The following is a 27164-nucleotide window of genomic DNA, read 5'->3' as shown; positions in this document are numbered from 1 at the left end:
AAGTTTCATATCAGCGCACACTCCGCTGCAGAGTGAAAATCTCATTCTATTACTGCTGACTTTCATTGCCAACAACTGAGACGTCTTGCAGACACAGTCCAAGAGCAACGACAAGGAAGACCGTGTGGAGTGATGCTACGCCACTGACGAAAACTCAGGGTATGGCTTGGAAAGTCATTCCGCACCCACCTTATTCGCCTGATCTTGAGCCCTCAGATTTTTACCTTTCCCGCTCTCTATCGAACAGCCTTCAAAGAAATTCTTTTCCAGGTCAAATTCGCTCCGAACGTGGGTCGTCTAGTTATTCACCTCAAAACGAGCGATTTCTGGAATCACGGAATCGAAAAGTTACCCTAGCGTTGACAGACTGTTGTGAACAGTGAAGTAGAATTTATTATTGATGAGTTAAGGCTACGTTATCTGTATTTGTTGTGTTTAGTAAAGTCATTGAAAAACTTTACGAACTTACGCACCAACCTAATACTTCAGTAAAATTTGAGACTGAATTGAGGAGCTTGGGATGCTTTGATATGCTGAAAACTTTGTGACATAGTTTCAGATAAGTCGTAAATTTAAATATAAGATTGTACCAGGAGAAATATAGGTACTGTAAAAAAGGATTTGATCCTTTGTAAGTTATTCAACCTACCGTTAATATTATTCTGCTCTGCGATGATGAATTAGAAGACTGAAGTGTATTTTGCCAGCAAAAAGGGAATTCATTATATTCGAATTTTAAGTTGTTTGCCAACAGAGAGGAGTTATATTGCCAAAGAAAGAAATGCTGGATTGTGCATCTGTGTTGTTCTTGTATGTAGACAAATGTTTCCTCGTGGTCTTGGTGTGTTAAGATGCAAGAATCGCTATAAATGTATTGCTGCTAGTAAGTATCTATTTTATAGCAGTAAGGACTTTCGTTTTATTGTTTCTTAACATTAATCTCGCTCTCTCATCTTAAGAGATTACCAAGTGGAAAAATGGTTAGTATTGTTGTATAAACCGCCAAACCGGTTTGGGTGAAGTTTGTAAAACCACCATTGGGGCCATCTCACTGAGATAACTACGAATTGTAGTAATTGTTTGAAATCTGCTCTTGATTTAATTAAAAAGTTTGACTGCCCAATGCGAAATGAATTATCGCAACTAAAAAGTTTCAAACAGTCACGGTCACGAAAATGCAAAACCAAGGCAGTTATTCGGAAAGAAAAATATTTTTGACACGGTATTGTTAAACTCGTGGGCCTTTCCTCAATCTAACTCGCCCAGTTCTTAGTAAGGTGAATTGAAGTGGCGACCATTCGCAGGACTAAGTTACTAGATCAATAATATGCTGTATATGTCATTTTATTTCAAAATATGTATGTATATGCCATGATTGTTTCTTTTTCATGTAAGCCAACGGGACATATAAGTCAATATTGAAAGACCATAAAAATTAAAAATGGAACGACGTTTACTGAAAATTAGCAACCAAGTAATGGAAAGGTCCAAAATCAGGAAATGCCATGAAACCTCGATAACTGATAAATTTTTTTGAAAACCTCGTTGTTGATGGCTACACTGTAAGGTAAGACAAAACACTCTCATCTCGCTTAGTTTTGCTTTCAGTATTTGTTAAATTATCTATTTGAGGCTTTAAACGTTAAAAAATTTAGTCAGTATTAAAACTTGTAGTTACATAGTCTACTTTGTAAAATAAGGGCAAAAATTGGCGAATTTTAGTGGTTACGTGCGTGCAGCTTGCAGTAGTGGTTAGCATTTGCTTCACACAGAACTGCTAAGTGCTTCACGGTACTGAGCTGCACACAAATACTGTATATGAACTGCTAACAATTTAGCAGCATTACGATAAGTAATAGGCTCGTGAAACTGTATTGTACGGTAGTATAATGATAACCCTTCAGCAGTTGATAAAGATGACTTCTTCTCATACAGAAACCGTGCCTAATCATATACCAGAAGGTGAATTCACCACTGAGAATTTAAATACCATGATAGCTGCAACAAATGAAATTACGTCGCTGGCTACGAGAATACACTCCTGGAAATGGAAAAAAGAACACATTGACACCGGTGTGTCAGACCCACCATACTTGCTCCGGACACTGCGAGAGGGCTGTACAAGCAATGATCACACGCACGGCACAGCGGACACACCAGGAACCGCGGTGTTGGCCGTCGAATGGCGCTAGCTGCGCAGCATTTGTGCACCGCCGCCGTCAATGCCAGCCAGTTTGCCGTGGCATACGGAGCTCCATCGCAGTCTTTAACACGGGTAGCATGCCGCGACAGCGTGGACGTGAACCGTATGTGCAGTTGACGGACTTTGAGCGAGGGTGTATAGTGGGCATGCGGGAGGCCGGGTGGACGTACCGCCGAATTGCTCAACACGTGGGGCGTGAGGTCTCCACAGTACATCGATGTTGTCGCCAGTGGTCGGCGGAAGGTGCACGTGCCCGTCGACCTTGGAGCGGGCCGCAGCGACGCACGCATGAACGCCAAGACCGTAGGATCCTACGCAGTGCCGTAGGGGACCGCACCGCCACTTCCCAGCAAATTAGGGACACTGTTGCTCCTGGGGTATCGGCGAGGACCATTCGCAACCGTCTCCATGAAGCTGGGCTACGGTCCCGCACACCGTTAGGCCGTCTTCCGCTCACGCCCCAACATCGTGCAGCCCGCCTCCAGTGGTGTCGCGACAGGCGTGAATGGAGTGACGAATGGAGACGTGTCGTCTTCAGCGATGAGAGTCGCTTCTGCCTTGGTGCCAATGATGGTCGTATGCGTGTTTGGCGCCGTGCAGGTGAGCGCCACAATCAGGACTGCATACGACCGAGGCACACAGGGCCAACACCCGGCATCATGGTGTGGGGAGCGATCTCCTACACTGGCCGTACACCACTGGTGATCGTCGAGGGGACACTGAATAGTGCACGGTACATCCAAACCGTCATCGAACCCATCGTTCTACCATTCCTAGACCGGCAAGGGAACTTGCTGTTCCAACAGGACAATGCACGTTCGCATATATCCCGTGCCACCCAACGTGCTCTAGAAGGTGTAAGTCAACTACCCTGGCCAGCAAGATCTCCGGATCTGTCCGCCATTGAGCATGTTTGGGACTGGATGAAGCGTCGTCTCACGCGGTCTGCACGTCCAGCACGAACGCTGGTCCAACTGAGGCGCCAGGTGGAAATGGCATGGCAAGCCGTTCCACAGGACTACATCCAGCATCTCTACGATCGTCTCCATGGGAGAATAGCAGCCTGCATTGCTGCGAAAGGTGGATATACACTGTACTAGTGCCAACATTGTGCATGCTCTGTTACCTGTGTCTATGTGCCTGTGGTTCTGTCTGTGTGATCATGTGGTGTATCTGACCCCAGGAATGTGTCAATAAAGTTTCCCCTTCCTGGGACAATGAATTCACGGTGTTCTTACTTCAATTTCCAGGAGTGTACTTCTGAACCTATTAGTGTAGCAACAGATCCTATTATGGAACTACTCCTCGAATTGAAAAATGAAATTACTGCTGTGAATCAAATGCAAGCCAGTATGGCCGACGATTTTAGCATTATGAAGCAACAACAGAAGGTAAAAGTACAAACTGAGAAATTAAAAACCGTGATTGCTAGTCTCGTGACTTAAGTAATGCGAACAATCTAGAAATCGTAACTAGAGAGATGACTTAGAAACCACTATTGGAAGTATTCCTGAATCTGTAGAGAAACTGACTGAAAACATTAATACTTTGCAATTGGAAGAAGAAGTCTTGAAAAACTTTGAAATCCACCCTTCAGCAGGTAGTAACCCAAGTAGACTATCTATCCACTGATCATGAAAAGAGAATAGATGACTATTTCAAGTAAAAGGGCGATCAAACTAAGGAAGGACTAGAGAGAGAATTAAAGAAAGCAGTGCAGCAAACTATTTCGAACAGACCACTTCTGCACAGGCGGTTAAATGTGAAACAGGACTTATAAAAAAAACTTTGACCCAAGATTTGCGAAAATATCCAAAATCCCTTTAATGACCAGGTAGGTAACACAGAAAAAGAATTAAACGCACAGTTTAGGAATGATACATCCCATGCAGTTCAGATAGATGTTTATCATAGTCTAGTATCCAATGAAAATACTTACTTTAATGAAATGCACTGAAGTAACCTGTCGCCACAGAACTATACAACTAGGAGCATAGCTGCGGAGCCAACTGTTTCAGGTGTTCTACCAGACAAACACAATCAGCTTCAACTGTTCACTCTTGTGACAAACTATCATAATAAAATGACAAAAACTATAATGACCGCTGCGGAGCAGGTCCTTTCTCGCAGCTGCATGTAATGTTCTGTCGGCGCCCTGCGTCACGAGACCGGTACGTCAATTCGGTGACGCAAGCAACGACGCGTCGGCTACGCTACACTCGACACTCTGAGAGTCGCCCGACATGTTTAAAAAAACGAGATTGATGGAAACCCAAAGGATTGGCGTCCTCCCGATTATGACACAATACAGTGAACATGACATATTACACACGCTATGAGACATTTAGCCCCCTAACGATGACTATTGCGTAGGAACAATTTAATTCCAAAGCAGTTATTTCATAGCATATCCAACTACCAGTAGGATTACAGGACTATTTGCACCGAGACCTTAAGAAATACTTGTCTCAAGCACATGTAAGCCACTAAAAGGTGAAAAGCAAACGACAGGCACAGTAACTGCACTTTATGTGCTCAGTTAACCATCACTGAATACATTCAAACTACGACAGAACTCAGGTAAAATAAAAGAGAACCATTGGTCTCTGAAAATGAGTGACCTTGTATGTATCTACTTAGGGACATGGCTGCCAAGGAGGGGAAGAAAGCCAATGTGCCCTCCGTGAGCATACTGTGTGAAGTCATTCCAGACATGAAACGGGTCCTTTCGGGTGCCATAAAGAGAACAGAGTGCACCCAAGTGCAAATAATGGTTCACGCCAGTACCAATGATGTGTGGCGGTTTGGATTGGAAGACATTGTCTCTGGTTTCGATCGGCTAAAGGATACCAGTCTTGCTTGCGAGATGAAAGCAGAGCTCACCATTTGCAGCATAGTGGACAGGACCGATTGCGGACGTCTGGTACAGAGCAGAGTGGACGGTCGGAATAAGAGGCTCAGACGGTTCTGCGACCGTGTAGGCTGCAGATGCCTCGATTTGCGCCATGGGGTGGTTGGGTATCGGGTTCCGCCGAATAGGTCAGGAGTCCACTACACGAAGGAGGCGGCTACACGGGGCTGAGCCGTTTTCTTTAAGTTAGATTGTCTCGAGGAAACACAGAAAGGGCTTCAGTCTCATAGGGTGCAGCTAGAACACAGTATAACAGTTGTAAATTGTCGTAGCTGTGCTGGGAAAGTACCAGAGCTTCCCGCGCTAATAGAAAGCACTTATGCTCAAATCGTTATAGGCACAGAAGATGGGTAAAGCCGGAGATAAGTTCAACCGAAATTTTTGCGAAGGACCGAACGGTGTTCAGAAAGGATAGTTTAAACACAGTTGGTGATGGCGTGCTTGTTGCTGTTACAAGTAGTCTATCTTATAGCAAAATTGAAGTCGATAGTTCCTGCAAGTTAGTATGGATAGAGATCATTCTTGGCAACTGGAATAAAATAATAATTGGATCCTTTTACCGGCCTCCCAACTAAAATGATAAAATTGCTGAAAGGTTCAAAGGAAACTTGAGTTTAATTTCGAACGCGTACCTGACTCATATAATGGTACCTTGTGGTGACTTTAATTTACCCTCAATATGTTGGCTAAAACAATGTTTAAATCCGGAGGTACACATAAAACATCATCCGAAATTGTACTAAACGCATTCTCTGAAAATTATTTCGAGCAGTTAGTTCATAACTCCCCGCGAATAGCAAACAGTTGTAAAAACACACTTGGCATCTTAGGAACAAATACTGCTGAGCCAATAGCGAGCGTTAAAACGGATGCAGGGCTGTCGTAGCGAGATTAAATATTGTAACCCCCAGATCATCCAAAAATTAACGAAAAATGTACCTATTCGAAAAAGCAGATAAAAATTACTTGGCGCTATAACGAGAGAAAATCTCCACTTCTTACAAATTGACAACGTAATTGTAGGCCAGATGTAGCAGGAATTCAAAGAAATAGTATTGGCAGCAATTGAGAGATTTATAAACGATAAATTAACGAAAGACGGAGCTGATTCCCTTGGTATACAAAACTGGTCAGAAGACTGTTGCATAAACAACGAATAAGGCATGCCAAATTTAAACGAACGCTAAACTTTTAAGATCGATGATCTCTTACAGAGACTCGAAATTTGTGCGCACTTCAGTGCGACATACTTATAATAGTTTCCACGAAGTTTGTCTCGAAACTTGGCAGGAAATCTAGAGATTCTGGTCGTATGTAAAGTATGCTAGTGGCAAGAGAGCAGGAGGAACACGGTCTATCAGTTCTTCCACATTTGTCGGTGGAGTAGAACACACGAGCTCCATCAAGTGTTGCCAGAGGAAGATATCCAGGGGATTTGGGTCAGGTGAAAGCCGAGGCCATACAACACCCCGTCCAAGAAATTTCCCTGCAGATGTTATGTCTAAATAACATCGCACATTAATTCCAAAGTATAGAGGTGCACCATCATGTTGGAACCATAACCTCTGTCCAACTTGAAGTGGAACATCTTCCAGTGCGCCATGCAAATAGTTTGAGAGGAATGCACAATACCTTCGTGCAGTCAACCAGACAGGCAAGAACTAGGGACCCAAACTCCTGTCTCCCAATATTCCGGCCCATGCATTGATGCCAAAGCGAACCTGATGTCCACGGTCGCAGGTGTCAGACGGCTTAACGTCGCAGCAATGACGAGTATTGTGCTTATGGAAGACATCCTCATGCGTGAACGCTGCTTCATTCGATCGTGTTACAGTGTATAGGAAGTCGTTGTTGGCTTCTTGTTTTTGTTGGAACTTTCACAGAGCTGCATATGCAGAGCTTCCTCAGTAGCTAGAGTATGGCGAGTCCGTGAAAGATCTCTGTCACGCTATGGTGGAAGGAGAGAATTTGTGTCCCGAAGGCAAAGTACCGGAGGACGAAATACATATCTATCTGGATGACGTCGACCAGGACATCTAGCTGCATATTTACGAGTTGCAACACCAGACTGGTTACCAGATGCACCAATGACCAGAAACATACCCACATGTTCATCGTTTGTGTATGGCACTATTTTAGAATAATACAAGAAGAAACTGAGATACGTGTACGAATGTACGAGTGTTGCCCAGAAAGTAATGCACCTCATTTATTTTCTTCAACAGTTCTTTATTGAACATCAAGAGAATTACACACATGAAGGAATGTTGTTCTGTCTACACACCCTATTTTTCCACATAATCTCCATCCCATTCCAGTGCGAAACAAGGGCGTGTATGCCCTGTGTGTTCCAGTCCTTGTGCTGGTGGTGGAGCCATTGCTTCACAGTGTGAATCACCTCCTCATCGTCCTCAAAATGTCTTCCACGAATGGCATCCTTTAATGGCCCAAACAACATTAGCTCGCTGTAACATGTCACGTGTGACAGCCGTGGAATGTCTCCCCGACCGCTGCAAATCGTGAAGCTCCACCGAACCGCCTTTTGTTGATCTCACCCTCCGTGTCCAGCGACTAAGTGTATTTCTGTCGACAGCAGGTGCTCCACAGACTTTGCACAAGCGTTTGTGAATATTCCCAACAGTTTATTTCTGTGTACTGAGAAATTCAATGACGGCTCGTTGCTCGAGACGTACATCACTTACATACGCCATTTTGAAACTGTCCTGCAGCTACGCTATCTGTCGGAAGAGACGGAAAATTGGCGCGCTCACTAAGGAGACTTAATATATACCTAACGTTAAGCATTCGTAGCCTTGCTTTGGGCTCAGAAAAAGAATGCGGCGCATTACTTTCTGCGAAACCCTCGTACATGGATTCCGTCACGTGCGCGTTAGTTCGCAACTAGGCCCCGTTTGGTGAACATAGCATGCAGCATAAATACGTCATTAGACGGAGCGGGCTGTTTCACGTAACTCGCGTCACCTCTCTTACAGCTTCTGTTCTGCATCACTCATCCGATATCGCTAAATGTAAAATGTTCGTTTTCGAATTACACTGTTTCGCTAACGGTAGTGGACGTGATGTTTCCACATTTTCATCGATAACAATAATAATAGTATGGCATGGAGATACTAACTAAGCAGCTTGCCCTTATCAGTCTCAATGTTGAAAAACATAATTAGTGGTTCCATGGTGAGAATACATACAAACGGTAAACGGGTTTGGAAATAATCTGCAAAGCACGTTGCTAGCCCTGCTGATGACGTAAGCCTCAAGCGAAACGTAATGAACGTGCACGTGGCAAGAATAATAGTTTTGTACTAATCGATGGGACCGTTAGGTGAGGGTACACAGAAAACAAGTTTGGAAACTAGCAGATGCAGTGATGCGAAATAATTCGCGTCCATGGCGTGCAGAAAGCTTAAGATGACCAATGAAAGCGATTGTACTTCCATTTCTGTGTTCGTAGTACGTAAGCGCAAATGTTTTGTAGAAGACCCCCAGAACTGCTGTGTGACTATTAAGACGCCAGAACCGTACCACGCAGACTACAGTCAGGAAATAAAAACAAATACACCACGACCCAGAATCGAACGCTCGACCTCCCGCATGCTAACCCTAAGCGTTGTCAATTGCATCAACTGCAGAACAGTGCTGCGATGTACTGACAAAGGTAGTTACCATGAGTGTGATTAGAATGTTGCCAGGATGCCAACCTTTGACGTCCATTTATTGTCGGAAATACATTACTGGCCATTAAAATCGCTACACCGAGAAAAAATGCAGATTATAAACGAGTATTCATTTGACAAATGTATTATACTAGAACTGACATCTGATTACATTTTCAAGCAATTTGGATGCATAGATCCTGAGAAATCAGTACCCAGAACAACCACCTCTGTCCGTAATAGCGGCCTTGATACGCCTGGGCATTGAGTCAAACATAGCTTGAATGGCGTGTACAGGTACGGCTGCGCATGCAGCTTCAACACAATACCACAGTTCATCAAGAGTAGCGACTGGCGTATTGTGACGAGCCAGTTACTCGGCCACCATAGACCAGACGTTTTCAATTGGTGAAAGATGTGGAGAATGTGCAGGCCAGGGCAGCAGTCGAACATTTTCTGTATCCAGAAAGCCCGTACAGGCCGTGCAACATGCGGTCGTGCATTATCCTGCTGAAATGTAGGGTTTCGCAGGGATCGAATGAAAGGTAGAGCCACTGGTCGTAACACATCTGAAATGTAACGTCCAGTGTTCAAAGTGCCGTCAATGCGAACAAGAGGTGACCGAGACGTGTAACCAATGGCACCCCATACCGTCACGCCGGGTGATACGCCAGTATGGCGATGACGAATACACGCTACCAATGTGCGTTCAACGCAATGTCGCCAAACACGGATGCGACGATCATGATGCTGTAAACAGAACCCGGATTCATCCGAAAAAATGACGTTTTGCCATACGTACACCCAGATTCGTCATTGAGTACACCATCGCAGGTGCTCCTGTCTATGATGCAGCGTCAAGGGTAACCGCAGCCATGGTCTCCGAGCTGATAGTTCACGCTGCTGCAAACGTCGTCGAACTGTTCGTGCACATGGCTGTTGTCTTGCAAACGTCCCCATCTGTTGACTCAGGGATCGAGACGTGGAGGCACGATCCGTTACAAAAAATGGTTCAAATGGCTCTGAGCACTATGGGACCCAACTTCTGAGGTCATTAGTCCCCTAGAACTTAGAACTAGTTAAACCTAACTAACCTAAGGACATCACACACATCCATGCCCGAGGCAGCATTCCAACCTGCGACCGTAGTGGTCTCGTGGTCCCTGACTGCAGCGCCTAGAACCGTACGGCCACTTCGGTCGGCACGATCCGTTACAGCCATGCGGATAAGATGCCTGTCATCTCGACTGCTAGTGATACGAGGCCACTGGGATCCAGCACGACGTTCCGTATTACCCTCCTGAACCCACTGATTCCATATTCTGCTAACAGTCATTGGATCTCGACCAACTCGAGCAGCAATGTCGCGATACGATAAACCGCAATCGCGATAGGCTACAATCCGACCTTTATCAAAGTCGGAAACGTGATGGTACGCATTTCTCCTCCTTACACGAGGCATCACAACAACGTTTCACCAGGCAACGCCGGTCAACTACTGTCTGTGTATGAGAAATCGGTTGGATACTTTCTGCATGTCAGCACGTTGTAGGTGTCGCTACCGGTGCCAACCTTGTGTGAATGCTCTGAAAAGCTAATAATTTGCATACCACAGCATCTTCTTCCTGTCGGTTAAATTTCGCGTCTGTAGCACGTCATCTTCGTGGTGCGGCAATTTTAATGGCCAGTAGTGTATGCGCAGGACGACGTTTTGTGAAAGACAAAAATGGTTCAAATGGCTCTGAGCACTATGGGACTTAACATTTGAGGTCATTAGTCCCCTAGAACTTAGAACTACTTAAACCTAACTAACCTAAGGACATCACACACATCCATGCCCGAGGCAGGGTTCGAACCTGCTACCGTAGCGGTCGCGCGGTTCCGGACTGTAGCGCCTAGGACCGCTCGGGCACTTCGGCCGGCTGTGAAAGACATTTGCGTGTTGTGAGTACGTGGAGGATCACGCTGCCAAGTCCGAGTGCGCGAAATTTTCTTTGCCCTATTTATTGACATGGTACAACTACCGAAAAATTCTTATCAAAGGGATGTAAGTACTTACATATTCAGAAAACGAATTACATGGTTCTCGTAAGTCAGACCACGTGGAAGTGAAAAGATTTTTCACGTTTTGTTAACAGTGCTTACATTTGATAGTCCTTGATGTGTCACTAGTTCTGCTTTTACTGTTCGCCAGTGTTCTGTTCTTAACTTTCAAGAAAGCGGCTGTAACAGAACGTGACTGCAGTACTGGTGGGGGACCCAGCGCATACTACTGACGCCTACTCTTTGTTCTACTGGTGCACAACGCTGCGACTGCCAGTAAACTCCACTCCAATCTTATCGCTTCTACGAGGAAAAGATTAACACAATCTACCGATAAAATGAACCAATAAAATATTCCGAAGCGATGAAGTTCGGACGTTTTTAAGACGTACTGGTACGTGTTATACATCGGGCTGAGAGGAATATTACTACCTCCGTCCATACCGCGAGCAACATGCTGTCTTGTGGGAACGAAAGGTATGTAAGCTGTTGTAACATGCGAATTATCTGCATGACCTTTGCTGTTTATGATCTCACTCATTTCCTCCAACTCCTCGACCTCACCTATTTCCTCCATCTCCTCAACTTTATCTCCTAAATCCCACTATCCACCCACCTCACCCACCCACCCACCCACCCACACACACACCCACCCACACACACACACACACACACACACACACACACACAGACACACACACATCCTTCCACTTCCATCTCGCACTCACTGCGCATGTCGTAGAACAGTCGTCGATATCTGAAACTCCTATGGTTTGTTCAGTTGCCGAAACTTGTTTATTACAGTGCTGGGTAAGGCGGTTCACGTACCGCTTGCAGTAGTAGCGTCGTTGTGTTTACGTCAGGGGAAGAAACGGAAACAGTGGAACATAAATGGTGTTACTGCAACTGAACTTTGTTATACCCGTCTCGAATGAATTTACGGCGGAGCTACTATTAGATTAGAAACTGAACTTACAGCTGTAATTATTTATTTGTTGCTTACTTTGGCAGTTTCTGTTCTGTTTATCATTATTTTACCATGACCCTCATTAGCCATAGCAGCTATATCTCTGCTGTTGCTAGGGGATATGGCGACGTTTCACTTTGTGATGTTCTCTAGTAATTATTACAGACTTTTCTGATAAGTTGGACCGCTTATTTAAAATCACCCAACTTAACGACAGTATACTTTGGGTCTGTCGTTCGTAACCTCTTAATGGCGAATGGAACATAGGGAAAGTTATGATATCGGATTAACCTGTTCAAAAGAAACAAGGTAAATTGCTTCTTGTTTGTCAGGCGTATTTCGGAGTGATTAAATCGTTTTTTAGCGTAATTTTGACTGCTACGGGCAAGACAACATATAAATGTCTATCCGGATTGCATGGTTGAAACAACATAGAGTACTGTCTGCCTTTCCGGCACTGTTGTACGATTTGTGTGTTAATACTAATCTTTCGTACTTGACAACATATGTGTTTTAGAATCTCTTATATGAAATAATTTTCCATACTGTTTCTTTGCAGTCCTTATTGAGTCAAGGAAACTGAAAAGTTTTCACAAGCAAACTTTATTTCTGTCGGTAAAATTTCAGGTCACCTGATTCTCATCATATTTAAAAGGATACTCAATATAATATTTACAGTCTCAGTTATCCACTCCGGAGAGAAATAAGATGCTATTAGCCACCATGTCTTACCGTTTCTTTCATACATTGCACATGGTCGTCTTAGTTTAACGTGATAGAAGAGTGACCATTCGTCTTTTTCAGTCGACAATTTTTCTTTTTTTCTTCTGCTCATCAGAAAATTAATAATTCTAACAGTGAGACGTTGTACTTAGCAGTGAGCTCATTTTCTGCTACCAATTTCTGCGAATAAAAATTTTACTGTTGAACCCGACTATTACTTGTCAAGCAGTTTATCTTATTACGTTCAATCGTAGGGACAACTACCGATTTGTCTTTTGGTACTTAACCATTCACAGTGTATGACTGATGCATCTTAATTGTAGCTCTTCAGAATGGGCGGTTCTAATAAGCTTGTATAGCATGTTATATTATGCATGCATTATTCAAGACGGAAGAAATCAGAAGATAAATAGTGAATAATCAAGGCCGCAGCGATCGTAATTGAAACACGAGCTTCCATATTCACTGTTCCTGGGGCTCTCAGGAGAATGCAAAATTTGAGCAGCTGTACTGAAAGTGGAGGTGACAACCTCTCTGCTCCTTGTAGCCCAAGTGCTAGGACTGAAAACTTCTTACATGTTCAGCATTCGAACAAGCTATCTCTGGGGAAGGAACGCAGCTATTGTTATTTGTCATGATCCAAAGATAATTTACTCTTCACATCATATCATCGTTCCGGTTGCATTTAGGGATCCGGGTAGGACATATGTTGAAAAATGGAGTTTCGAGATTTCAACGTCGACTAATTCTCAATTCTCTTCTGTGTTAGATAATGTCTGTTTATGTAATTACCAATGAAAAGGAATGTAAATACGTTGGCATCCCTTGAAATCCCCTATGTCACACGATTTCTTTTTTAAAATGGATTATCTTCGCCAGTTTATAAGCTGAATTAATTGGTGAAATTTTGTTTTACTTTTACATGTTTGATATGAGACTAGGCTCTTTTACCCAACACGATGTTCGCTTGTTTCAGTATAGTGTCTATGTTTCCTTTTCACCTTGTAAACAGAAATGTGTTGTATTTCAAATCTTGCTCTGGCCTTTGTTTTCCGTGAGGACATGTTTTATGCTTCACAATGCCGCGGTCTAAGAAAAAGTTTCCTAAGCGAACATTTCGAGGTTATATGTACACGATAGCATAAACATCTGCAGTAACTAGTCAAGATAATGAAAATGAAAATTGTAGTGTGTTACAAGCAACAATTCCACGCGATCTTGCTTCTCCACCAAACACGTTGACAAGGAAGGTTCGTAATTTGAACAAAAATGTAAATACATCTACATGTACATGATTACTCTTCTATTCACAATAAAGTGCCTGGCAGAGGGTTCAATGAACCACCTTCATGCTGTGTCTCTACCGTTCCACTGTTGAACGGCACGCGGGAAAAACGTGCACTTAAATTTTTCTGTGCGAGCCCTGATTTCTCTTATTTTGTAGACCTAATGTGGAACCCCAGTGTGTAAATAGTGTTAATTTTATCACACTGTTTAGTCACATTAATGTGATCATCTTTCAAAAGGCCGAATGACCGTGTTTGCGCCACGGACCACCGCGAGGCGTGCGAGAAGAGAGTCATCGAGATGCCGACCCCACTGCCGTGACCTGCCGCGCTACATTTCTCTGTCGTGGACCCACGGCGCGAACAGCCTGATGGAAATGGTCACACCAATCCTCGATTGCGTTACATGTGGGGTGTTTGACAGCCAGCGGAGTACGGTAAACTATTCTGGTACTCATCAAATCCCGCACGTAATCTGCGAGGTCTGTGACACTTTGCAACGTCCTGCTGGCAGACGCCATCGTGCTGAGGAAAAACCAACTGCATTTAGGAGTGGCCATGGTCCCCAAGGATGGATGCACACTGGTGTTGATTCAGTGTGCCTTCCAGAATGACGAGATCAGCCGGGGAAAGCCCTGACTGTAAGGCTCCTTCCTGGTCGCAGAGAATTTGTTGTCACACGTCTCACGCCATACTCGCCAACGGCCATCCGTCCGATAGATGATGAAACGTGGTACATCGGATAAGGCCGCTCGTCGCCGCCTCAGTGGGTGTCCTGTTGTGGTACTGGCGTGCCAATTCCAACCTTCGTCGCCGCCGAACAGCGGTCAGCGTGAGTGCGTGAACCAGGTGCCTGCCGCAGAGGCCCATACGCAGCAACGTTCGCTCAGCTGAGGACACACTGTTGGTAGCCCCTCGGTTCTCCTGGGTAGTCAGTTACTGACAAGGGAACCTCCCCATCCCACCCCTCTCAGATTTAGTTATAAGTTGGCACAGTGGATAGGCCTTGAAAAACTGAACACAGGTCAATCGAGGAAACAGGAAGAAGTTGTGTGGAGCTATGAAAAAAATAAGCAAACTGAGTAGTCCATGCGCAAGATAGGCAACATCAAGGATAATCTGAGCTTAGGAGCGCCGTGGTCCTGTGGTTAGCGTGAGCAACTGCGGAACGAGAGGTTCTTGGTTCAAGTTTTCCCTCGAGTGAAAGGTTTAATTTTTTATTTTCAGACAATTATTATCTGTCCGTCCGTCCGTCCGATGCGAGGTAACTGCTCCGTAATATGGGAACGCTACACCTAAACAAACACCGAAACACACGACGTCAGTCGACTACAGCGCACCGAAGAGAGAGTATTCCTGCTAACGAGGCTCCCTGGCTGGCAGTTGACTGTTCACTACTTTGGACGAGAGTGCATTAAATACATGAGATGTATTCCGTGGGCAATATGAATCCAGATAAAATAGCGAACGGACGGATAATTAATAATTGTCTGAAAATGAAAAATTAAACTTTTCTCTCGAGGGAAGACTTTTTTTTTTTTTAATCTCATTTTGTTTGCTTTTGTTCGTTGAATCTGCTCGGGGCGGACGTCGTAAGACATCCGTTTAAGTTCGTTGGTGATCGATTAACTCAGTTTTTTTTATTACAGAGGGCAGGTACCCCTCTGACCGAATACGCTGAGCTACCGTGCCGGCCTTGAACCAAGGACCTCTCGTTCCGCAGCTGCTCACCCTAACCACGGGACCACGGCGCTTCTGAGCTCACGTTGTCCTAGATGTTGCTTATCTTGCGCATGGGCTACTCAGTTTGTATATTTTGCTTATTTTTTTTATAGTTCCACACAACTTCTTCCTGTTTTCTCGATTGATCTGTGTTCAGTCTTTCGAGGCCTATCGACTGTGCTAACTTATAACTAAAACTGAGGGGGATGCGATGGGGACGTTCCCTTGTGAGCATCTGCTGGTCTATCGGCCGGTCCACATTTCTGTATCCGCGTTCACCCCTGCCCTCTATGGCTAATGGTGCACCACAAACTGGGTAATGGGTTTTGGACAGCGGCATTTTGCCGTGCTCCGTGTGGTTGAATCGTGGCCGTTTCGGAAATGCTTCCACCTTTGGCCCGCAAGTTAACGATGGTGCTCTTTTAGACGGCAGATAAACCGCTCCGTTCCTGCATTTCGACCACGACTGCACTGTCTTGCCCGGCATGCTTTCTGTATCTACACTGTTGCCGGCTGTGAGTGGTTATTGCACACTTGCGTCGAACGTAGATGGCGGTCACATTAATGTGACTAGATCGTATATTAGTATTGACACTTTTTCTACATGTTCAAGTAATTGAGAACATTATACAGCTACAGGTTAATTGTACATAGTAGAGAATAGAAGTTTTAGGTTTTGACTGTGCAGTAAGTTGGTGATTACATGACAAGTTTACAATGAATCTAATTCACACGAACTTCAAAGGGTACAAGACACAAATACTATTACATCTACATCTACATCCATACTCCGCAAGCCACCTGAAAGTGTGTGGCGGAGGGTACCTTGAGTCCCTCTATCGGTTCTTCCTTCTATTCCAGTCTCGTATTGTTCGTGGAAAGAAAGATTGTCGGTATGCCTCTGTGCGGGCTCTAATCTCTCTGATTTTATCCTCATGGTCTCTTCGCGAGATACACTAAGCAGGGAACAATATTCTGCTTGAATCCTCGGTGAAGGTATGTTCTCGAAACTTCAACAAAAGCCCGTACCGAACTACTGAGCGTCTCTCTTGCAGAGTCTTCCACTGGAGTTTATCTATCGTCTTTGTAACGTTTTCGCGATTACTAAATGATCCTGTAACGAAGCGCGCTGCTCTCCGTTAGATCTTCTCTAGCTCTAATCTGATTTTATCCTCATCGTCTCTTCGCGAGATATACTAAGCAGGGAACAATATTCTGCTTGACTCCTCGATGAAGGTATGTTCTCGAAACTTCAACAAAAGCCCGTACCGAGCTACTGAGCGTCTCTCTTGCAGAGTCTTCCACTGGAGTTTATCTATCGTCTTTGTAACGTTACTAAATGATCCTGTAACGAAGCGCGCTGCTCTCCGTTGGATCTTCTCTAGCTTTAATCTCTCTTATTTTATCCTCATGATCTCTCTTCGCGAGATATACTAAATGATCCTGTAACGAAGCGCGCTTCTCTCCGTTGGGTCTTCTCTAGCTCTTTTATCAACCTTATCTGGTACGGATCCCACACCAGTGAGCAATATTCAAGCAGTGGGCGAACAAGTGTACTTTAACCTACTTCCTTTGTTTACGGACTGCATTTCCTTAGGATTCTTCCAATGAATCTCAATCTGGCATCTGCTTTACCGACGATTAATTTTATATGGTCATTCCGTTTCAAATCGCTCCTACTGCTTACTCCCAGATAATTTATGGAATTAACAGCTTCCAGTTGCTGATCTGCTATATTGTAGCTAAATGATAAAGGATCTTTCTTTCTATGTATTCGCAGCACATTACACTTGTCTACATTGAGATTCAATTGCCATTCCGCGCACCATACGTCAGTTCGTTTCAGATCCTCTTGCATTTCAGTACAATTTTCTGTTCTTACAACCTCTCGACGTACTGCAGCATCATCCGCAAAAAGCCTTAGTGAACTTCCGATGTTCTCCACAAGGTCATTTTCATGAATATGAATAGCAACGGTTCTACGACACTCCCCTGCGGCACACTTGAAATCACACTTGCTTCCAAAGACTTCTCTCCGTTGAGAATGACATGCTGCGTTCTGTTATCTAGGAACTCTTCAATCCAATCACACAATTGGTCTGATAGTCCATGTGCTCTTACTTTGTTCATTAAACGACTGTGGGGAACTGTATCGAACGCCTTGCGGAAGTCAAGAAACACGGCATCTACCTGGGAACCCGTGTCTATGGTCCTCTGAGTCTCTTGGACGAATAGCGTGAGCTGGGTTTCACACGATCGTCTTTTTCGAAACCCATGCTGGTTCCTACAGAGTAAATTTCTAGTCTGCATAAAAGTCATTATTCTCGAACACGCCGGCCTGTGTGGCCGAGCGGTTCTAGGCGCTACAGTCTGCAACCGCGCCTCCGCTACGGTCGCAGGTTCGAATCCTGCCTTGGGCATGGACGTGTGTGATGTCCTTAGGTTAGTTAGCTTTAAGTAGTTCTAAGTTCTAGGGGACTGATGACCTCAGAAGTTAAGTCCAATAGTGCTCAGAGCCATACTCGAACATAATATGTGTTCCAAAATTCTACAACTGATCGACATCAGAGATATAGGTCTATAGTTCTGCACATCTGTTCGACGTCCCTTCTTGAAAACGGGAATGACCTGTGCCCTTTTCCATTCTTTTGGAACGCTACGCTCTTCTAGAGATCTATGGTACACCGCTGCAAGAAGGGGGGGGGGGGGGGGCGAGTTCCTTCGCGTACTCTGTGTAAAATCGGACTGGTATCCCATGAGGTCCAGCGGCCTTTCCTCTTTTGAGCGATTTTAATTGTTTTTCTATCCCTCTGTCATCTATTTCGATATCTACCATTTTCTCATCTCTGTGACAATCTAAAGAAGGAACTACAGTGCAGTCTTCCTCTGTGAAACAGCTTTGGAAAAAGACATTTAGTATTTCGGCCTTTAGTCTGTCATCCTCTGTTTCAGAACCATTTCGCTCACAGAGTGTCTGGACATCTGAGAATGGTTTATGGCATGAGGTGCACTGACAAAAGAGAGAGTAGTGCAAAATTGTTAGGTGGAATGCAGAATTCGCCATCACCACCATCCAAGTTTCCCAGTTACTATGATGTAATTTTAAGAAAGATGTGTGTGAAGAGAGTATGAGAATGGCTGCACATGAAGCTGTGTCAATATATGGCCTAAATCTACATCTACATGGCTATTCTGCAAATCACAACCAAGTGTCTGGCAGAGGATTCATCAAACCATCTTCACAATAATTCTCTGTTATTCCATTCTCGAACAGCGCGCAGAAAAAACGAACACCTACAGCTTTCCGTGCGAGCTCTGATTTCCCTCATTTTGCTATGATCATCGCTTCTCCCTTTAGATTTGATTGATTTATCGTCAAACCGAAGTGTAGCGGATCCCTTTTAGCACTCATGTGGATGACCTCACACTTTTCATTATTTAGGGTTAATTGTACTTTTTCGCACCATACAGATATTTTATCTAAATCATTTTCCTATTAATGACTCTGATGACTTTACTAGACGATATACCGTAGCATCATCTGCAAACAGCCTATGACGGCTGCTCAGATCATCGTCTAAGGAACAGCAAAGGGCCAATGAAACTACCTTGGGGAACGCCAGTAATCACTTCTGTTTTAATGAATGACTTTCCGTTAATTACTACGAACTGTGACCTCTCTGACATGAAATTACCAACCCAGTCGATAACTGAGGCGATATTCCGTAAGTACGCAATTTGATTACAAAGCTGATTTTGAGGTAGAGAGTCAGAAGCCTTATGCAAATATCTTCGTGTAAGTAAAGAGCTAGTTTTGTTTCACAACAACGATGATTTCTAAATCCGTGTTGACTGTGTGCCAATAGATTGCTCATTTCGACGTGATTTATAATGTTCGAACACAATATGTGTCCCAAAATCCTGGTGCATATCGTCGTTAATGATATGAGCTTGTAATTTTATGGATTACTCCGACCGCCTTTCATGAGTGTTGTTGTGATACGTGCAACTTCCCAGTTTTCGGATACGGATCTTTAGTCGAGCGAGCGGTTGTATATGATTGTTAAGTGTGGAGCTATTTGATCAGCACATTCTGAAAGGAACATAATTGGTATACAATCTTGGCTTACTAAAGGAATAAAAATATCTTGTAACCACAAAAACGAACTGTATCTGACAACAAGAAAGAGTAGTGACCCAGAAACAGCCAAATATTATAAAAACTACTGTGCTACATTAAGAAAGGTTATTAAAAAGTCCAGAAGCATATCCATCATGTCTGAGATTAATACCTCTGATAACAAAATCAAAACAATTTGGAATATTATAACAAGGGTGACAGGACAATCAAGAGTACAGGATGACGGCATCACCATCAAAGCGAATGGAAACTTGATAAACAACAAGCCGGAAGTGGAAAACATTTTGAATAATCATTTTTTAAATGTTGTAGAGAAAGTAGGATCTAAATGTTCAATAGAAGAAGCAAGGCAGTTAATGAAAGAGGCCTTACCCACACCATTTGGTACAATTGAAATTCCACCCACCTCTCCATCTGAAATTAGGAAGATAATAAACTCTCTCCAGAATAAAAGCTCAGATGGGATTGATGGCATTTCCAGAAGGATAATAAAAGCTTGTTCCCAAGAAATAAGTGGGATTCCTAGCCACATATGTAATAGCTCTCTGAAGCAGATTTTCCCAGATAGACTGAAGTATGCGATTGTTATACAACTGCATAAAAAAGGGGATACGTCTGATGTCAACAACTACCGCACAATCTCTCTTCTGACTGCCTTATCCAAAATTCTTGAAAAAGTAATGTATTGTAGAGTAGCTTCACACCTTTGTAAAAATCAAGTTTTAACAAAATGTCAGTTTTGTTTCCAGAAGGGTTTTCCAACGGAAAATGCTATATATACTTTCACTAATGAAATATCAAATGCGCTGATTAACCGGAAGTCATCCGTTGGGATTTTTTGTGATCTATCAAAGGCTTTTGATTGTGTAAATCATGGAATACTTCTAGATAAGCTCAAGTACTGTGTTATGAATGGGACAGTGCTCAAATGGTTTAAATCATACTTAACTGGAAGAGTGCAGAAAGTTGAAATAAACAGCTCACATGATATGCAAAAAACAGGTGATTTCGCAAACTGGGGAACAATCAAGAATGGGGTGCCGCAAGGTTCGGTCTTGGGTCCTCTGCTGTTGTTAATATATATTAATGACTTGCCATTCTATATTCACGAAGATGTAAAGCTGGTACTTTTTGCCGATGATACAAGTATAGCTATCACCCGACAGACAAGAATTAACTGGTGAAATTGTAAACGATGTTTTTCAGAAAATCGTTAAGTGGTTCTCTGCAAATGGGCTCTCATTAAACTTTGACAAAACACAGTATATACAGTTCCACACAGTAAATGGAATGACCCCATTAATAAATATAGACTTCGATCAAAAATCGGTAGCTAAGGTAGAATATTCAAAATTTCTAAGTGTATGCACTGATGAGGGGTTGAACTGGAAAAAACACACTGAGGATCTGCTAAAACGTTTGAGTTCAGCTACTTATGCTATTAGGGTCATTGCAAATTTTGGCGATATACATCTGAGTAAATTAGCTTACCACGCCTATTTTCATTCTCTGCTTTCGTATGGCATCATATTCTGCGGTAACTCATCATTGAGTAAAGAGTGTTCATTGCACAAAAGCGTGTAATCAGAATAATTGCTGGAGCTCATCCAAGATCATCCTGCAGACACTTATTTAAAGAGCTAGAAATCGTGACTGTAGCCTCACTATATATATATATATATATATATATATATATATATATATATATATATATATATATATATATATTCACTTATGAAATTTGTTATTAACAATCCAAACGAATTCAAAAGTAATAGCAGTGTACATGGCTACAACACTAGGAGAAAGGATGATCTTCACTACTCAAGGTTAAATCTAACTTTGGCTCAGAAGGGGGTCAATTATGCCGCCACAAAAGTCTTTGGTCACTTACCTAATAGCATCAAAAGTCTGACAGATAGCCATATAGCATTTAAAAGGAAATTAAAAGAATTTCTTAATGGCAACTCCTTCTACTCATTAGATGAATTTTTGGATATAGTAAGTGGGTAATTTTCCAACCTCCACAAAAAAATTGAGTGTCATGTAATATTTTGTCTAATGTAATGTCTTGTATAGACACCTTTTATTAACCTGACACGTTCCACATCATTACGAAGTGTCGTATTCATGATGTATGGAACAAGTACTAATCTAATCTAATCTGCTTTCATTAAGTGATTTAAGTTGCTCCACAACTCTGAAGATATCTACTTCTAAGTTATTCATTTTGTTGTAGTATTTCCATTTGTATCACGCAGAGAAGACATTGATTGTCTTCTGCTTTACAAAGGGCCAGAACCTCTTTGCATTTTCTGAGAAGTTTCGGGACAAAGTTTCTTCGTGGAAACCATTATACGCATCTCTCAATGAAATGTACGCTCGATTTCTAGCTTCTGTAAAAGGTTGCCAATCCTGCGAGTTTTGCATTCGTTTAAATTTGCATGCTTTTTTCGTTGTTTCTGAAGCAGTCTTCTGGCTTTCCTTGTGTACGATGAGGTATCACCTCCGTCGTTTGTTAATATATTTGGTATAAGTTTCTCAATTGCTGTCGATACCATTTCTTTGAATTCAAGCCACATCTCATCTACAGTTACACAGTTAATTTGGAAGGAGTGAAGATTTTCCCTCAGGAAGGAACCAAGCGAATTTTTATCTGCTTTTTTTTTGAGTAGATACAGTTTTCGTTTATTTTTGGAGGATTTGGGAGTTACGGTATTCACTTTCACTACGACAATCCTGTGTTCACTAATCCCTGTATCCGTTTCGATACTCGTTATTAACTCAGGAATTATTTGTTGCTAATAGGTGAAATGTGTTTTTACAACTATTCGAGTGGGCTCATGAACTAATCGCGCCAAATAATTTTCAGAGGACGCGTCCAGCACAATATCGGTTGCTGTTTTTGTGTACCTCCGGATTTAAACATGTATTTTCGTCAACATATCGTGAATAAATTAAAGTCACTACAAACTTAAATTGTATGAGTCGGTTCCGTGTTTGAAGTTGGACTCAAGTTTTCATTGAACTTCTCAGTAATTGTATGATATTAGTTGGGAGGTCGGTACAACGATCCAATTATTATTTTATTCCGCTTGCCAAGAATACCCTCTATCCATACTAACTCACAGGAACTCTCTACTTAAATTTTGCTACAAGATAAACTACTTCTAACAGCATCAGACGCACTACCGCCAACTGTATTTCGCTTACCCTTTCTGAACACCGTCAGGTCCTTCGATGGTGTGAAAAACATTTGTGTACCTGTCGATGGAACCTGGCAGAAACGTGACCACACCTCTTATCATGGTGTTGTTGTTGTCACATAATTTGATATTGGTAAATTTACTAATGTCTAGGTGTCAACAAACTGACGTCGAGGGTGTAGTAATGAAGTATCTAATCAAAACATGAGAAAAATTGGATTTGTGGAGGTCCAGGTGCTGCAGAGATTTTTACACGATCGGTATATGAACTTAGTGTGCGTTACTGACAAAACACTTTGCGTAATGGATCTGAAACTGTAAAATTGGAGTAGGTAGGGTATGTCCAACATGCATGGGAGCATGGCTACGATAGCTGAAGTGACCAAAAATTTAATGACAATAAGGGATTCTGTGGGACTGGCCGACTTAAAGACAAAGAAATAAATCTTTTGCAAATATATTATGGTAATACCATTGAAAGTAATATCAATGATCTACAAGCTATGAATTTGTAGTATGGACTTCCTTGATGCATAAAGCTTCAACAGATGCAAATCCTCAGCATACTCTTGAGCCGTAAAGGAAATGAATCTTCGTGTGATTTTCAACGAGCTACAGTTGCTGGTGAAATGTATAAGCATAATAATTCACTTCCTCTTGCTGTCACTCAGACAATAACACCCGTGCATAAGGAACTGAGCGATGAGAAGTTGCAGAGAAATGTCTCCAAGGACGAGCCCAGAACTTGTACGAAAGTTTCAACGTAGGGAAGCGTGGGCCAAAAACTGTGTTCCTGAAGTGAAAACTATGCAGTTTAGAGTGTATGATGCAGCTTTGTGCATCAGTAGTTGTGCCATAAGCAGGAAAAATTTTTCTACGAACTTGGAACGAAGGAAAACCACACATCACAGAACGCATTTATACTCCTGAAGGAAACTTTGTAAAACGAGAAAACATTGATGCTATGATGTCCGATGCATCCTTAACAATTCGTTGTGCTGTTATACGATGTATGTTACTATTCTCACCAACAACAATGTTGAATGCACCAGTTGGATGTGCGCGTAAAGTAATCAGAAGTCTGTTCACCGGCGAAATTGGGTTATTCCGATTAGTACGAAATACTAACCTATCATTAATTTGATTTAATAACCACCACACCGTTTCTGTCGACTGACGAAATCCCTCTTCAAACCTTCTGCCACCATAATCTTCAAAAGGGTTTCCCTTTCCACAATCACTTCAACACGGTTTCGGTCACGATTTAGATGGTCAATGAATAACAGTTCTTCCTCAGTACCATACATAACTTCAAATGCGCCGCCATATTAATAGTTTATGCCTCTAAAACCTCGGTTATCTCGAGAAAACCGGGAAAGAGCCACGGTTAAATGTAACCGCAGTCAATTCCCTCGTTTAACTTAGATCGAAGATGGTACACCTGAATTTTGTACTGAAAGGGGTTGTATGGCGACTTAACCGTGGTTAACGTTTCATCTAAGTTGGTTCACTTGGCCATTAGGGGTTAAATTTCCAAAAACAGTGAACCATTTATTTTTTCATTTCTAACTGAGAAGCCAGACACCAGTTTTCAACGATTTAGCTTTAAAAGTGCTTTCGCATCGCAGTATTTTCATAAAACGTTTCACTCCCTATTTCACTCACTTTAGGGATTGAATTTCCAAAAATAGTGACACGCGTATGTTTTATTTGTAACGGAGAACCCAAATATAGATTTCGCTTCAAGAAATCTTGCAATGAAAGATCTGCATGAAAACTTTCATCCCCCTTTATCCCTCATAGGGGTTGAATTTCAAAAAACAGTGAAATAAAGTATGTTCATAAAAAAAATTCATCCTCTTGGGGGGCCAGTTTTCAAAAAACACTGAAACACTCTTTTTTTGTAATTGAGAGGTCAGTTCATAGTAGCTTTAAAAATACTACAGTAGTTCTTTATTAATGATATATTTTCAAAAAGTTTTCACCCACTATTTCTCCACCATAGGGTCAAATTTCCAAAAATGCTGGAACATATATTTCTTTATTTCGAACCGAGAAACCAAATACCAGTTTTCGTTGGTCTAGCTACAAAATTGCCTCAATAGCGACATTTCTCAAAAAAATAAAATAAAATAAAAAACCTTTATCCCTTAGTTCACCCCCTTCGGGTTGGAACTTCGAAAAACCCCTTCTTAAATTAGGTCTACAGTTTAAGATCCACACCTTTTCCAAACTTCAAGTTCCTATCCTTAGCGGTTGGGACTGGGTAATGATCAGTCAGTCAGGACGTTGCGTTTTCTATACAGAGATTGTGCTTAAACAGTGTAGTAGGAAGAATAAATGGTTAAACTGTAGGTGATTTGTGGGCTTACAGGGCTGCCAACTGTTACTGGAATGATGGACAGTGAGTAGAACTGGGATTGGATGGTACATACATGTACTTCATTCCATGCTGACTCACCTCTGTGGACAGAGTTCACCAGTTGTGTTGGCTGGATTGTGGTGGCATGCAAGACTCTCAGAAACCTGTGACAAGATGCTCTCAGTTGGCCACAGATTTGGGGAACGTGCTGTGTTGATGTCGGTCAGGACAGCATGTGCAACACATGGGGTTGTGTCGTTTTGTTGACAGGTAACGCCTTGGAGACCTTAAACATGGGGCAGAGCCATCAACCCTAACATCTCAGTAACAGTATGGATGTGCTATGCGAACCAGAAGTGATCCTGATGTGTACTCAATGGCGTCCCATACCATCACACCAAGAGGTCCTGGCTTGGAGTGAACTGCCGATGGACGGCCGTGAGCCGGCCTGAATACCATTTAGTGACATCTATGGTCTCAAGCTCTCTGGTGGAAATTCTGTCTGCAATTTGGAATGAAGTTTCTCTGTTCAACCGCACTTTCGGATTGGGTCCTATGGAGACGCCTTTTAATGATTACAGCCACTGATGAATCTTATTTGTGGCACTCTCATATCTCGAAAAAGTCACCTTTTCCGAGCCTATCTGCTAAAGGTCCCATATAGCAAAACTGCAGCATAGATTTAGACAGTCTGTCTGCATCTTGCAACTGTTCCTCAGTCTCTGCCACACCCACCCCGCAGCTTTCTCTATGTGATCGTGGCAGTCCAAGTCAGAACTGAGTGGAAGTCAGGGAGTGGTATGGCTACCACGGAGGAACAGGGTGAGCTCAGTTAATGCAACAGGACCGCATTTTGACCACATGGTGGGAATGGGAACATGTTGTTGTAGCTCCGCCAACTATCTACAATGTGTAAGGCCAGTGCCAAATGAAAATTTCTCCTAGAACACGAGGCAGTAGAAAAAACAGTACAAGCAGTTACACTGGTGTTTCTTATCGAAAAAATTAGGAAGACTTCACATCATATGGCAATTGGGAGGACGAGAATTTTGCGACTGCATTGCAGTACATTTCAAAACTTCATACGACACTGCAGTATGAAGGAGATCTGTATCTGTCAGGGCTGTGAGTTAACGAGCGTTGCGCTCTCATTTAAATATATGACGGAAAGAGTCAGCCTTCAGGAAATGTGAAACGAACCCTGTCGTCCAGGACCACATGCCATGAAGGGCGCAGATTCACCACGAGATGGTGAAACTCACAGGCATCTATTGTCTATTGAGGCCTAAGCGCTGTAGTGTGCGAGTGAGACAGACGAGAACCAACGTCATCGGGAACCCCAGCAGAAGGCTTTTGTGGCCAAGGAGGCGTAGCAGTGTTAAATATGGCGGACCTAAGATTGGTCATAAAGGGAAACATTTATGAAAACTATTTAATTCTGTAGTAGTGCAGGGAATGAAGCGACAGTAATTTTAATCTGCCATCCTCCATCAATTTTCATGGTGATCCCAATAAAATTTGAATATTCATTATATCTCTAATAGTTTAGGATTTACTGTTAAAGTGAAATTAACATGTTTTGCAACAAAGACCTGAAAGCTAAAATCTGAATGCTTTGGTCGATCTTAACGATCGGCATTTCATATACGATGGTTGGAACTTTAATAGTGGCAACTATTTATTTACAGGTCGTACAAAATAGATACGTGTTTCAAAGTTTTACTGACGTTCAAAGTAGTCATCAGCATTGTGTATAACCCGTTACCAGCGATGTGGAAGTCGTAGGATACTCTTAGCATTGCCAGTCGTGTTGACAGTTTGAGCGGCACGGTCTATTGCCCTACGAATTTGTATCAGTTCTGAAGTGAATGCTGTGAAGTGTTTCCTTCAGTTTAGAAATCGAGTTGAAGTCACGAGGGCTTGAGTCAG

The 27164-nt window shown here is 42.7% G+C and overlaps 1 protein-coding gene across 1 annotated transcript in view; it reads left to right on the top strand.

Annotated features, from left to right (window-relative positions):
* The first annotated feature begins 11241 nt into the window (after window positions 1–11241).
* Window positions 11242–27164, top strand: part of LOC126413259 (leucine-rich repeat transmembrane neuronal protein 2-like) — a 70115-nt gene continuing 54192 nt past the window's right edge. The window contains exon 1 of the mRNA XM_050083161.1: window positions 11242–11305. Coding sequence (XP_049939118.1) covers window positions 11283–11305 — 23 coding nt within the window. The 5' untranslated portion in view covers window positions 11242–11282. The remainder of the gene's footprint in view (window positions 11306–27164) is intronic.

Source organism: Schistocerca serialis, chromosome 7 (assembly GCF_023864345.2).
Source record: "Schistocerca serialis cubense isolate TAMUIC-IGC-003099 chromosome 7, iqSchSeri2.2, whole genome shotgun sequence".
In the NCBI taxonomy this organism is placed as follows: Eukaryota; Metazoa; Arthropoda; class Insecta; order Orthoptera; family Acrididae; genus Schistocerca; species Schistocerca serialis.
This window is presented reverse-complemented; position numbering and strand designations above follow the sequence as displayed.